At 38.2% G+C, this 15,709-nt stretch overlaps 1 protein-coding gene across 1 annotated transcript in view; it reads right to left on the reverse strand.

The window, feature by feature from the left end:
• Window positions 1-387: 387 nt before the first annotated feature.
• Window positions 388-15,709, reverse strand: part of ABCB5 (ATP binding cassette subfamily B member 5) — a 137,268-nt gene continuing 121,946 nt past the window's right edge. Inside the window, 7 exon segments of the mRNA XM_029233047.1 lie at window positions 388-585; window positions 2,238-2,384; window positions 7,793-7,966; window positions 7,969-8,004; window positions 9,797-9,959; window positions 9,961-9,992; window positions 12,960-13,116. Coding sequence (XP_029088880.1) covers window positions 388-585; window positions 2,238-2,384; window positions 7,793-7,966; window positions 7,969-8,004; window positions 9,797-9,959; window positions 9,961-9,992; window positions 12,960-13,116 — 907 coding nt within the window.

The following is a 15,709-nucleotide window of genomic DNA, read 5'->3' on the forward strand; positions in this document are numbered from 1 at the left end:
GGGCTTCCCTGGTGGCGCAGTTGTTGCGAGTCCGCCTGCCGAGGCACGGGACACCGGTTCGTGCCCCGGTCTGGGAGGATCCCACATGCCGCGGAGCGGCTGGGTCCATGAGCCATGGCCGCGGGGCCTGCGCGTCCGGAGACTGTGCTCTGCAGCGGGAGAGGCCACAACATTGAGAGGCCCGCGTACCGCAAAAAAAAAAAAAAAAAAATCTGAAGGGAAGATGGTGTGTAAACAGAACATGTCTGTACTTGAATAGCATGATTCTATTGATACATGCAGTAAAGGAGATCAAAGCATGCCAAATAATTATTAAGTAATTCCTAATTCCTACTAATTATTCTTTGCATTATACAAAGATCAAAATATGTGTTAACTCCAACAGCATCACTGCACTGACTGTGCATTTACTAATTTAAAATATATGTCTTGATTTCTCAGGAGCTCTTGATGAGTTCCTTGTTCCTTTATTTTTCCACTGTGCAGAACCACTATCAGATCTGCATTCTGTATCGTGGAGAGTCTGTGAGCCACAACTAGGCATGTCCTCCCCTTACTGGCCTTATCAAGGGCATGCTGAACCACCTGGAAGAGAGAAGGACCAGTGATTGCTACCTTGGGTTAAATGCTAATAAACTTGCGCAAGTCAAATTAATTAAGGTAATCTAATAACATTCATTGTGTATTTGCTTATCTCCAAGGAAACTACCCTACTTTGTGAAATACCCTACTCAATAGAAATCTAGAAAAAGTAATTATAGACACATTAAGTAATACTTTTAATTTGAAGAGCTTTCGTGACAATGAATAAAAATTAGGTGGTTATTTGTGTGTAAGTAAGTGGTTCCAAAGTCAAAGCCGGAAAGTAGTATTTCCATACCCAAGTGGAATTGTCTAATTTACTTCATTTCTTCTCACAGTTTTATTTTTTTATTTGTGTTGGTTTTTTCTTTCTTTTTTTTTAATATTTAGTTGTAAAACTGTCCTGGCTAAAGCAGCATCTCAGCTACAATGAGGTTATAATGCTATATAAGAAGAAATGAGGGAATTCCCTGGCGGTCCAGTGGTTAGGACTCTGCACTTCCACTGCAGGGGGCATGGGTTCAGTCCCTGGTTGGGGAACTAAGATCCTGCATGCCATGAAGCATGGCCAAAAAACAAACAACAACAAAAAAGAAATGAAAGTGGAGGGTGAAAACCAATATTTGCTGAGTATATAAAATATTCCAATGATGGATATTTCGTTTAAATTCTTTCAGTAACTCTGTGAGGATTATTTTCATTTCCTTGATGAGTAAACCAAGATTTGAAAAGTCCAGGTCCCTGGACCTAGGCCACACTGCTAGTAACTGATGAATCCAGGATTACAGCCCAAATATGTCTGGTTCCAAAAGTCCCATTTTTTTCTTTCATAACACACTGTCTCCTTGGAAATAAAGAATGATAATCATCTACAAATAGCAATTGTGTGGTGATTAATCACATGGGATCTTAGGTCAGACACCATCTATTAAAATTTAGGGAAGTTTCTTAACTTTTATAAGCCTTAGTGTGCTGATCTGTAAAACGAGCATAAAATAAGCTAATTCATCAAGTTGTTGTGAGGATTGAGATAGTAGTATATAATAAGCACTTGATAAATATGAAAGATTATAATTCATTCAACCAACATTCATTTAACAAATAAGAACATGCTACATGCAAGAACTATTAGGGGACAAGGACATAGTAAAATTAAACAACTGAAGGACCTTGCAGTGTAGGTTTATCGTTACATGTCTGTTTGCCCCCTTGTTTCCTTCTCAAACAGAGCTAATAGTCTATAGACGGTAGAGTAGCAGGCTCCAACATTGCAGTGTAGATCACTCTTTTATATATGTAGATTGCCTTATTATTTTGTTTGGCATCATTAAAATAATAATAAAACAGGAAAGTAATTTTCATTGGGCTTTTTCCTTGAGTGGAGAAACATTTCAAGAATTGGGTCCCTTTTGATAATGAGACCAATTCAAATGAGAAAACCTTTCTAAAACATGAGATGCCCTGTGTCCCAACTCTCTCCCACCTCCCCACCAGCCTCTAACCTTTTTATAAAGGCCAAAACCTTAATTACAACTGGTGACCCTATGACTACAATTCTCTCCAGGCCTTCTTCCCCAAACTGAGCTTCATTTCTTCCACAATACTCCACTCTCATACTTCATATTACATCCTGAGATGAAAGAAGAGATTGTTACCTTTTCACTCTCATTATCAAGGGCTGAAGTGGCCTCATCCAACAACAAAATTTTTGGTTTTCGGAGAAGAGCCCTTGCAATAGCTAGTCTTTGTTTCTGGCCACCAGAAAGCTGTGTTCCTTTCAGTCCAACTTGTGTGTTGTATTTCTATTACAGGAACGTGTAATTAAGAAAGCAAGGCTTGGTTATTTAAATTAACATGGCAACTGTAGGCGAGAGCCATCTAAATATTTCAAATTTTGCTACTCTCTAAAATTTGTGTCCCAACAAGTACTAAAATCTATTCTTGGGCTTTGTTGCTAATAAATGCTAAACCAGCAGTAAACACTACCATCTCACTTACACATCTAATCTGATCACAAACAGTAGACCTTTGCCATTGTGCTTCTACAAAGGAATTGTTCAAATTAAAGCATAAGAAAAAAAATTATTAGGGAAAAAAAGTTCCCAGTAAGCACAAATCTTTCCCCATTAAGTTAAATTGTCTTCTGTTTTCAGATCAAAATGATTTAAAGTATCATTTTAAAGGAAATCATTGGGTTCCTTAACTTTGACTTTCACCAACCCTCTATGGGCGCATCTCTCCAGATGCCGTGATGCCCTTCTCAGAGGTGCAGGTATCATCCTAGCAGTAAGTTAGGCTGACATCTTGAGACAGTCCATTCACCTTTTCAGGCCATGATAGTGACATTTAGCACTTCACAATGTTTCTACACTCTCCTACATACTAATGACCCCTTTTTCAGTATTACCCTCCATGGAAGGGTAAAGGAAGTTTTTCACTTATCCTGAAGCCATCCTAAATCACAATGGATTAGCAAGCAGGCTCCCACTTACTTTCTAGGTTGTCCTGTTAACTCTGCTTCCCTCCAAGGTTTCACACTGCTTTCTAGTAGCCCTTGCCAGTTGTCTGAGAAATACATGCCATTGGTACCCAGACAGGGATGTGTGGATGGATGAGCTCCACTGGGAAAGTGAGTCCAAGTGTACAGTCTTCTAAAGGTGGATCCTGTAGCAGCATTATAGAGAAGATGCAGCACATGACTGATGTGCTATTTATGTTAGTGCCCTGGAGAAGCCTGATTCAATTGCTTTCCCTCCATACCTGGCTGCTTTCAGGAGGTGCCTTTCCAGCAGAGTGGGTTTCCAGAGAGTCTATGATATAACTTTATAACAAATGTGTTTGCTTCATGTCAAAGTTCATTTTTCAACTTAAAATGCTCAGTTGCTTACTTTATATCAAACAATGGGTATCTGAATTACTAACGCCCAGTAAAAGCATCCTTTCTGAAGTGAATGCTCTATGAAGAAAACAGACTTTAGCTAGCTCCTCTGTGATTTTTATCTGGGATTGCTAGCACGCTGGGTCTCTTCCTCCTAAAATGCATTTTATTAAAATTGGAATCATAGGGCAACAGATAATCAGGTAAAACTCTGTAGTTCATTTCCACACACTGCAAAGTTCCCATCTCATTAGAGAATTCAATCTTAAGCCAGAAATTGAGAGAGGATTGGGTGGGAATGATAATGGGCTTGTAGCTCTTTCTGCCAGTCCAGCTTAAATTGTATGTGGATTCCTCTATTATAGCTGAAGAAGATACAATACTAGCTTAGAAATCACTTTGCATCTCTTGGCCTTCTCTGGCTTGCAGGGAGATGTAAGTCTCAAGAATGAATTGGTTGAAAATACAGTTCAGATGTTTTTGCCCATCATTAAGCAGAACAGATTGTAAATGTGACTATACACGTTGTCTCAATAGCAGCCCCAAAACATTATCAGACACTTAAACTGAAGGTTTTTGTTTTTAATGAAGAACCATAGGCTTTCATTCTTTCCTGTTTAAACTGAAAATCTAAATTTTCTGGCAAACACTGGGATAGTGAGTGCCCTAAAATCACCTGTTTTATGAGACACTGAAGGGGCAGTGGCTGTTCAATGTGAACCTGGGTCTAAATACCAGTTGGATCCTGGAGGGAACATCAGAAAGAGTCTAGTCCTAAACCAACTGCATTCTGGAGATTCCCTGCAGGCCCTGGAAAGGAGTTTCAGGGTGGTTCCAGTGGGAGACATCATGTGGCTTGACTGAGAGCTGCCACCCTGTGAAACTGTGGCCGCTAGGGGACATCTACACCTGCTGTGTTTCTCCGAGGATCCTCAAGACCAAGTCAGTGTTATGCCAACTCGTCTTCCAGGCTGATATTTCCAAATGCCTGCAGGTTATCTCCATGGCACATACCATAGATGTGTTACCCTTAGCATGCTCTGAGTTGATGCTCTGCTATTCACCCTCCTGCCTTGATCTGCCAGATAGGTCCATAATCCTTTATCTGAAACCCACAGGGCTATATTTGTTTAAGAAGTCTATTTTTTTTTTTTTTACTTTAGAAGAAAATATACTGTAAATTGTACATACTATATATTATTTATATTTAATATGTGATATATATTATTTAACACCCCCAGAAAGGGCTGGGTAGCAACCAGTAATCAAATATATGAATATTTCTGTAGAAATATTTGACAATTCATTCTAAGTAGGACTAATAAAGATTTCATAAAGCCTCACATCATTTTGGCCACCCAATAAATTGACATCAAACACATGGTCTTTGTGCGTGGAGGGGAGAGGAGGGCATGGAGTTTAAGAACTTTTGGAAATTGGAACTGGGGGAAAGAAAATGTGGACCTGAATTTCTCTCATCTAGACTGTTGTAATGTACCAGGACTTGCCCCTTTCATGCAGTGTATGCCATTGCCACAGAGACCACAGAGCCTCTTGCATGAGCAAACAAAAGGCTGAGCTTCAAATGCAATTATTTTCTTTAAAAATTTGATCATGTCAGTTCTCTGCCTAAAAATGTCTAGCGGTTTCCCATTTCCAAACGTAGCCTGGTAAATCAGAACCTTCGCATTTAGTCCATGTGCATATTTTGTTTGGCTTCTTCTTCTCAATTCCCCAGTTTACTCTTTATACTCAGAATTTTAAATTTATTTTCCCCAAAATACCTAAAACCCTTTCACATATATGTGTTTCTTCATGAGCTTATTCTGCCTCCTAAGAATGGTGTTGTCCCCTCTCTGCCTAGTGAACTACTCATTCTTCAAAACCCAATTCAAAGCAACATCCTCTGTGTGGTTTTCTCTGAGCTCCAGTGACACCATCGAGAACATGAAGGCCAAGATCGAGGATAAAGAAGGCATCCCCCCTGATCATCAGAGGCTCATCTTTGCAGGCAAACAGCTGGAAGATGGCCACACTCCTTCTGATTACAGCATCCAGAAAGAGTCGACCCTGCACCTGGTCCTCCGTCTGAGGGGTGGCTGTTAATTATTCAGTCTTGCATTCATAATGCCCAATGATGGCATCACTCTGCACTCTAGCCATTTGCCCCAATTTAAGATTAGAAGTTACCAGTTTTAGTAATAGCCGAACCTGTTCAAAATGTTAATAAAGGTTTTTTTGCATGGTTAAAAAAAAAAAAAAAGGAGACTTTGTCATTCCTTCTTCTGTACTCTCACCATATGCTCTGTGTGTTTTTATTCCAGCAAGCTGCCCAGTGTATTATGTACTTTCTTGCTCACTTTCTACAGACAACCTTAAGCTAAGTCCTGACAATCCACTTTTATGACATCTTTTACATCCTTTTCCTTGTTTTACTTCACTTTATAATTATTAATTCAGGTCTTCATAACTTAACCCTGGAAATAGCTCCTAAGTGATCCCCCAAATTCCCTATCTTCTCTTCACTCCAAATGGTCATTTTCATTGCTGCTAGACTAGTAGTTCCACTGTCCTATTCCAGAATGATATTTTGGCACCAGATTTCTCTATGGTTGTATATATTTTAGGGGTAACAGTGATATGAAGGTAAACTAAAGTTAAAAACACTGAGAAACAAGCTATTCTTTCTTTTGGAAATAACATCATCTTGATTCTCAAAGTTTATTGTAAAAAGGACACTGAATCTCTGCAGTATGTAGTTTTGGGTAAATCTGAGAAATAGTACAATGAAAAGAATGAAAGATAATAAGCAATTTAAGGACAAAAGTCAAATGGTACAAATATAAAATGGATAGCATTTTACCATGTATAAATTAAAGAAAAAAACCTATCAGGAGTATGTGGATAATAATCTGACCCTGAATCAATAACGCAATGAATGCCTTAGTAAAAAAAGGGAAAGACAAAGGGTCACAATATTGATAAAAATATATGTTACTCCTTCTATTATAGGTAGTAATGAAGAACCTTACTGGAGTTAGGGAAATTGTATTAAAGGCCCATTTATAGTTAGAGGCATCAATTAGTGTGGACAGGAGATGGTGAGGGAAGATCTAGTAGTATAAAAGAAAGTATGGTGACGAGTATCCTCCCCCAAAGAACAGGGTACTAGATTAGTTGTTTGATATAATGCTTACTAAACTTTGGCATTTCCTTTTAAAGTGAGCTAGAAAATCACATTATAAAAGTTGTTTCCAATCAAAAGTAGGTATCTATATTTTTATTTTATCTATGTGTATATGTAGGTTTAAACAGATATTGCAAGAATTTTAAGCTGCAGTTACAGTGTTTCTATGCACTACTTCTGGATTTGTATCAATGCTTGCTATGCTAAAGGCTTCTCTACAGTCAGCCAAGATTTTTAACTTTTCTGAGATTTTGTGTCAGCCATCACAGCCAATACAGAGAGGTCACAAAAATAGCAGGCATTTACTTAACACTTGAGTGGGAAAAGGAGACCCTAAACAAGTCAATAAGCACCAGGGTAATTTTAGACTGCGATGAGTGCCCTGAAGACTATGTGATAGGCTATAAAGGCTGGTGGGGACTCTTTCAAATAAGGTGGCCAAGGAAGGCCTCTGCAAGAGTGACGTCTGAAAGATCTTGAAAGTTAAGGAGCTGGCTCTTCAAAGAGCCAGAGGAAGGGAGGGCCCAGCTGAAGAAATAGCAAATGTAAATGTCCTGTGGTAGGGAAGGACTTGGCCAACTGACGAGACAGAAGGAAGCCAGTGTTGCTGGAGCAGAGGGAGCACATGATGTGCAAGGCGCTGGAGAGGCAAGCAGGGCCAGATCATCGAAGGCCTTGCCAGCCACATAAGGAGTTTTGACTTCATTCTTCATGCAAAGGATGCCATTAGGAGGTTTTAAGCAGGGAGGGGTATGATTTACTTTATGTTTTTAAAAGATCCTCCCAGTTGCTGTGAGGAAGAATTAGAAAGGGGCAAGACTGGAAGCAGGAAGATAGCTTAAGAGGCTACTAAGATTGTCCAGAGGCGGATGATGGTGGTGTAGACATGGCAGAGTATAAATGAATAGAAGGTATACAATCAAAATATGAAAATTAATTCAGTGAATATTAATACAGTTTGGTCTTGGAAAAAATAGTCACACAAAAATCTCAAATTTTGCTTTTTATATCTAACTTTACATTAGCTGCTAGCAATAACTAAATTGTATAATCCATGGAGCACATAAAAATAACCACTTAGGCCCAATAAAATACTTGGGCTTACTTGACAGCTTTGTAGTTCAAGATTTCAGACATTTTCTTACCTCAGGGAGACTCTCAATAAAAGAGTGGATATTTGCTGCATTTGCTACTTCTTTTATCTCATTCAATGGCACGACACGGCTGTTATCACCATAGGCAATGTTCTCAGCAATGCTACAGTTGAATAGCACAGGCTCTTGAGAAACGATTGCTATTTGGGAACGGAGCCACTGTACTGTACGTTCAATTCCTTTGCATCCACACCATCAAAGAGCTGCCAAAAGCAGAACGGAAAATGGTATGTGAAGATCCAACAACTGTATCATGTTACGGTTCACTGTATTCAAACATATACAAATCATAACAAGAAGGTTAGGAATTCAAGCTGTTTCATAGTATAATGTTACCCAAGGAAGGTTCATAAATCATATGTTGTATAGAAGCAGACAGCATGTAACTGACTAAAGTACAGACTCCTAAACTTACTTGACATTTCTAGGAATGGCTATATATTCTAGAGACCTGCTCACAGTCTAGAATAACGTCTGGTGCTCTGTATTGAAGTCAGATAAAAAAATACCAACCTCCACTGCAACAGGATCCCACTTTATTAAAACCTGGTGAGAAAGTAGGTGCAGATTGATACAGTAGTCCACATGCAGAAATAAGTCATTTTGTACAAAGCCATGTTTATTCACATGGACGTATAACAAAATTCAAGTGACAATTGATGAGCATACCTATTATGTGATGGGGACTCTTCAGACACTGGGGAAACAGTAATAAACAAGACAAAGCTCTTACCCTCCTGTAGCTTATATTCTGGTGGAGAGAGGCAGGCAATAAGCACACAAACAATAACATCAGAAAAAAGAAAGTGTCATGAAGACAAGATAATGGGATAGAGGGTGACTAAGGGTGTGGTGAGGATTTGGGAAGGGGGCGACGGGATGCATTATATTCTATCTAAGGAAGTAGCATTTAGACTGAGACATGAATGATGAGAAGACATTGGCAAAGAAGTTAGAGTAAGAACATTCGAAGCAGGGGAATAGCAAGAACAAAGGTCCACAGTGTGTTTAAAGGACATAAAGAAGCCAGTGAGACTGACACACAGTGCATAACGAGCTAGGAGGGATAGGAGAGGAGTTTGGAGAGAGAGGCAGGGGCCAGATCATGAACGACCTTGATTTGATGGTATGGACTCTGGTTTATTGTAACTGTGGTGGGAACTCATTGGAAAGTTTAAAGGAGGGAGTGTGCTATGCTACGTGCAAATAGGTGAATGTCACCTGATTTTCATACTCATTGTTTTCTCTTGTAACAAGGCAGCCATTTTGGACTGTTCCATTTTTCAAAGAGTCTTTGAGACTCTGTGATGGGGAAAAGACTGTAAATTGCAGCAGAAGGATGACTAACATGACAATTTTTGACTTTTATGGACTTACGGTTTTTTGTGGGGGTAGGAGAAGGCAGAACAGGAAATTGTCTTTGTGTGTGTGTAATTTGGCGGTGGTTGTGGGGAGAGAATAATTGAAAATCTGAATACAAGTTAAAGTAAGAAAAGTGCCAGGTGAGAAAAACAGTCCTTGGAGTTCAAAGGAGGGAGAGGTTGCATTTTTTTGAGATCAGAACTTAACGGAGCTGATTGAAAGAAGCTCTAACCATGTCTAAGGTTTTGAGAGTTGGGAGGTGGAGATGGCCAGAGTGAATAGCAGGAAGCCTGAACCAGGGAGGCAGAACAGAGTGACAAAAGAGCCCAGATGTTGATATTACACCCATCTTCCAACACCTGTATTCTAAGAGAATTCCATGGCTTATAAGATCAAAATTTCTGCTCTATAACGGTTGAAGAATCTTTGGAGCTTTGATCTTAGCCTCAAAGTCCTATCCATCATTTCTGTTATTGGTTTGCTTATCCTCTTAGTTAAGGCATAGAGATTTTTTTTTTTTTAACTACTGCACTGTTTGCCTTCCCCAAATCAGCGAGGATGCTTAAGCCCAAGGGAATGTTTAAGAATAGCCCCACTAACCCCCAGATAAGTTGTATTTGAATTCAGTCTTACCACTTGTCCTTTCACTGGGTCATAAAATCTCTGCAGAAGTTGGACAGAAATGCTTTTCCCACAGCAACTGCTCCCAACAAATGCTACAGTCTTCCCTTTCTCAATGCTGAGGGATAAACTGGGAAGGATTAGAACATCTGGGCGGCATGGATGAAGAAAGAGACTCTCGGAACTCTATATTCCCTTCACATGTGTCCTGTGAAAGAAAGTTGGCAGTGTTTAGAGGATGACTTAGAAAGGCTGTAACAAATTATAGCACATTGGCTGAGTGCTTTCTGAAAATTGTGCATGTTTCCACAACCATTTTAATTTTATTATTTTTAAAATAAATTTATTTATTTTTGGCTGCATTGGGTCTTTGTTGCTGCGCACAGGCTTTCTCTAGTTGCGGCGAGGTGGGGCTGCTCTTCGTTGCGGAGTGCAGGCTTCTCATTGTGGTGGCTTTTCTTGTTGTGGGCCCTAGAGTGAGCGGGCTTCAGTAGTTGTGGCACATGGACTCAGTAGTTGTGGCTCGCAGGGGTCTAGAGCACAGGCTCAGTAGTTGCTGCGCAAGGGCTTAGTTGCTCCGCGGCATCTGGGATCTTCCCGGACCATGGCTCGAACCCGTGTCTCCTGCATTGGCAGGTGGATTCTTAACCATTGCGCCACCAGGGAAGTCCAACCATTTTAATTTTAAACATCGTATTCCTTTCTATAGAGTTGCTGACTGCATATTTGTTTCTGTCACTTCTGTTGAGATTTTTATATCTGTAGTTCTTGTCTTCACTACGGGACTTCACCAAGTTCCTAAAATCACTAGTTTCCTTTGGCTTCAGTACCCAGTCACAGTGCAATCTGTAAATTAGCTGTTTGACCAGCTGCTCTAAATAAATGCATTTTAAAAAAATTAGTTTGTGCTTTATAGACATTTATTGCTTAATTCAGCATAGCTGGGGTCCTCATCAACTGTACATATGTTTTTCTGTTTTTTTTTTTTTTTTTTGCTGTACGCGGGCCTCTCACTGTTGTGGCCTCTCCCGTTGCGAGGCACAGGATCCGGACGCGCAGGCTCAGCGGCCATGGCTCACGGGCCCAGCCGCTCCGCGGCATGTGGGATCTTCCCGGACCGGGGCACGAACCCGTGTCCCCTGCATCGGCAGGCGGACTCTCAACCACTGCGCCACCAGGGAAGCCCCTATAAATGTTATTTTTGTAGGTTGGACCATGTTTTACAGTTAATATACATTATATTTTGAATTCAGATTTATGTTAATTGATCATTTTTTGGCAGTGACACTTGCCTACAAGTTTATCTTTCTCTCTATGCTTCTTTCTCTTTAGTGGTTGGTAATTTGTAAACCAATACTTATGTACACCAGGGATGTTTACAAAAGACTTTCCAGAATGATCAGTAAATGATGATTAACTTTCCATTTACGTATTTGGTTCATAAGATTTTAGGTTCTTTTGAACTTCATGTTTGCCCTCAATCAACTGCATTTTAAGTAGTCAGGTTTAATAGTCATGCTCAGCATATTCCAAGCCCAGTATATAGGTAGGAGGTGTGGGTAGGTGGAGGGGAGGAGTACCAAAAACTGTTTGACAATGAAATTATTCTGTTGTCAAAGGAAAGAAATGTTAACATATGGTTAAGAGGTCTAGAATTAGAAAAAATATTTCCTGGAAGGATATATGCCAAAATATTAAGTTTAGTAGTAGCTTATTTTAAGCTTATTCAATGCTTTTTGTTTTGCCCACTACAACACATGAATATTATTTGTGAAAAAAAAGTTTTTAAAATAACATCAGGATACTGCAGAATAATGAGAGCGCAATTATTTCTGTGTATGCTCTGGTGCCTTTTGGAAAGGCATAGAGAGATGTTCTAAATTTCTAGACTTAATACCTTTAAAAATTTATTCCTACTATTTTAAACATTTTGTTATGGAATATTTCAAACTTCTATAAAAGTAGAGAGAATAATATGTAACGGACTGCTATATGCCTATCTCCCAGCTTCAATAACTATCCATATTTGCCAATTTTGTTTTACCAGACTTTAACTTTTTTAAAGCATAGGGACTGATATTTAGAAGTATACATATATTAAATAAAATAAAGATTAAATAACAATTTTGTAGTCTTTATAAGGAACATTTCCACATTCTATGTCTTGTATACAGTCCTATGAGGACATTTATCAATGAGATGCTCAATCCCTCTATTGTAATGTTTAGAAAGAAATGAGTAGTAATATTATTAAATATCTAAATTCTAAGATTAAAAAAGTTTCCTACATACTTTACTTTCCAAAAGACAAGTATAAAATCTTATTTTGAAAATAATGTATCTTAGAGTATTCTATTTTGAGAATATCATGATCTTTTTGTTTCTAACAACCAGCATTCCTTTGAATAATTATGAAGTTCTAGTGATAATGTATTATTTTAAGCTATCGTACATATAAATCTACTGTTAAAATTCCAGAGGGAAATACTCTTAAATGAAAATTTTCTTTTAAGTATATACCTAATAGCTATTCTTTTAAATTTAAGATGTCTAGAAAAATTGAATATATGTTTAATGTATAAGACTACTATTGAGAGGCTTATTTTGAAATTATACGATCTTCCTATTGCTTCCCTTTTAATATTCACAGTCTTTTAGAGTTTGTGGCTAAATATGTGCATGTGTTTTAATATTTAATAATTTAATAAATATAGTTCCCTTTTTCTCTCTTTTGTTTGCAGATATATTTCCCATGAAAAATGGCATCTGAAGTTGCAGGGCACTATTTACTTTGCATATGTTATCAGAGGAAAAAAATGAATAAATCCTAATGCAAATCTTTATCCCAGACTAAAACTTTTGCAGTCTAAGTAAAATGAAATATATAAATCAATCATTTGTTCCAGAATATTCTCATGGCATCAGGCAAATAAATAAACTAGAAGCACATATTTTAAAATATAAAGTCTGTACATTTTAGTAACAGAGGTGAAAATTTGATTAAGACCCCCTTTCTCCCTTTGTAGCCGTAACAATTATTTAAACAAGCTTTTAATTCTTTACAGCACTCTCTTTTGCAGTTATCAGATAATGTCTTCATTTAAGTCTCTATTTAGAGAGCATGCGTATAGACAATTAATAATAAGTGGACATTTAAAATCAGAGTTGTGCTTACGGGTTTTTTCCATTCTTGACTATAGCTGTCTATAGTTGGTTTCTTTTCCAACAAAGCAAACAGATGTGCAGCGCCAGATTTGGCTCTCGAATATTCAGGTGCCAAAACAAGTGTTTCTCCAATGGTCATAGCTCCATATGCAACTGCAGTAAAAACTCTATCAAAATATAAAGCATTTGAATCTCAATTAGGTCTGTTTTCAAACAAGAGCTGTAAAAGCGAAGGAAAAATCAGGCACTGGAATATAATCTTTTGGCCCAGACAATACCATCAATGCTGAAGGCCTAACAATGATATCTCTTTTGTAATTTTCTACCACATAGTGATCATCCCTTGCCTTGTACACCAAAATAACCTTTGGAGCTCAGGTAATCTTAAAAATTTCTTTTCCAATTAGAAAGATAGCTCAAAGGCTCTAACTAATGAATATAAAACTTCTTAGCCTCCTTGATATAAGGCTCATTTGCTTGGAGATTTAACAGAGAATTCAACTAACAATAGGAAGAATGTGTCACCAGTAGTGAGATCTGAATTTACACAGTAGATATGAATGTTTTTTTTTTCTTTTTTTGCATATAATGTAGTTAGAACAGATAACTGATGTCAGATGATTGGTTATCTGTCTGAAGTGCTACATGATTTAAAGAGAACAAAGCATGGAGATTGTACTTTGTTAAGGTCCTCAAAACAATATCTGACTAAAATATACCTTAGCCAGGCTGGAAGAAGAGCTTTGATCTTTGGTCTGCTATAGATTATGATCTCAGTCTTAAAATATGTTAATTATAAAATGGTAAGTGTGCAAATGATGTTTGGAAGCACACAGATTGTTCACAGAAATGTGGCATATCATGTGGTCATGGTTAAATATTTTCCTCTCATTTCCTTTTTCATTTTAGCCATGAAAACATATTACTAGAATGAAAAATAATGCATCTCAGTGGCAGAGCTAAAGGTATAATTCCGTTTCACTGGCAATATTTAAACATTAGGCAGTAAAAAGACATCACAGAACCCAGTTGTTTGTTTGCTCTGCTGGATCACAGCAAGGTAAACACACTGGTCTCCTTGTGAATTTCTTCAGAGATGGGACCTACTAAGCGCTGGATTTTGAGGCAATCTCTTCAGTGACACAGACATCAGATCTTGAATCCTGTTGTCTTTACAAATGTCAAACACAGTATAAAATATACAAACAACCAGTTTACTGGGATGTGAGACACTAAAATTTTGTAGCCACTAGTTCTGTGATGTCAAGGCAGTTTTAGTACTAACATTTAGTAGAATTATTTAGAGCTCAAAATGCCATTCAAAATACTTAATACTCAGCTATAAATATCAGAAGTGGTTACTGAATTTAGGTTACACATCAGAGGTTTTTTTTTTTTTTAATGCAAGGAAAAAAAACCAGGCTGAATCAGACTCCAGCCTCAGTCTGATCCAAGAGTCAGCCGGTAAGATGGGAAGAGAATTGGTTATGAGTCAGGAGACTTGGATTCTAGTCCCACAGGAATGGAGGCTTCTCAGAACAACTAAGAAAATACCATTTTCCTCTGATTTGAGATGTGCCAAAATATCTACCTGTCGTAAAATTTGTGTCATTAAAAGTCAATTTAATCATTTGGCATAAATGTACAAAGGCTAATGTCTTTGTTAGGTCTCCCATAAAATGAAATTTACTGAGAAGGGTAGAAGGGAGAAGTTGTTTCTGTGAGAGGTAAATGATCCAAAGGATGCACAATAGAGCAAGAAGAAAAGTTTTAGTAGAGAAGGGAGAGTACCAGCTAAAAGCCCTGATGCTGTCTTTATTGTGTATATGTTGAGGGGAGGCTAAGTGGGATGGGGGTTGACACTGATGAGGATTACATTGAGGAACCTAACTTTGTGGTGATGGGACTATCTGGGGGTTGAGTCAGGGACATTAATCTCCTTTATACTTTTTCCCCAGGTGGGTTCTTTATAAAGAGGCCAAAGCTGGTCTGCTATAGAATCTGTCCTAACCTAGTCTGGCCCTATTAGCTAGAGTGAACTAAGTTGCATTTCACTTCCACTTAGAAAGTATTTATTGCACAATAACCAGTGCTCTAACTCCATGAGAGAGTTAAACCAGATCCTTCAAATTGGTCCAACCTCCTGGAGGCATCTGAGCCAAGAGCTTACTCCAGAGAAATGTTCAGGCCGACTTCCCATGCCAATGTTGGTCTTGGGAATTTCACCCATTTGGGATATACAAAGAGGAATGATTTGCTATAATGATGAATGTTTTAAAGTCACTAATAACACATTTGTCAAAGTATTAACCTATCATAAATGCTTATATAGCCCCTTCATGCCCAAATAAGATTACAAGAAACATTCCACCGTTCAGAAATGATTTTCATGTTGAAATAATTCTTGAACCATAAATATGTAAAGCAGGAATTCAAAAACCTAAAATTTAACTTCTACAACTTTCTTAATTTAAATTGTCCATGGAAGAAGAAATCTTATCTATAGTTTATCCTTATATGGATTTACACTGAGTTTATACTGCTTTACTGAATTTATAGCAAAAACCTCCAGGTTGGCTGGGGTTGAGGAAAGAGAATATTGAGCAGGAAGAGGTCTGGAGAGGGTTTTCACGTGCTAGGCTTCTTCTTTCCTAGTTTTATGGATTCTTCATGGGTTCATGGGGCCGTTGTCACTGCACCATTACTACAATGATCCTTCCAAGCAGTGGCGAAATCCCCTTGCCCATCATTGCTGCTGAA

This window comes from Monodon monoceros, unplaced genomic scaffold (assembly GCF_005190385.1).
Source record: "Monodon monoceros isolate NGI ecotype Baffin Bay Population unplaced genomic scaffold, NGI_Narwhal_1 Super_Scaffold_2, whole genome shotgun sequence".
In the NCBI taxonomy this organism is placed as follows: Eukaryota; Metazoa; Chordata; class Mammalia; order Artiodactyla; family Monodontidae; genus Monodon; species Monodon monoceros.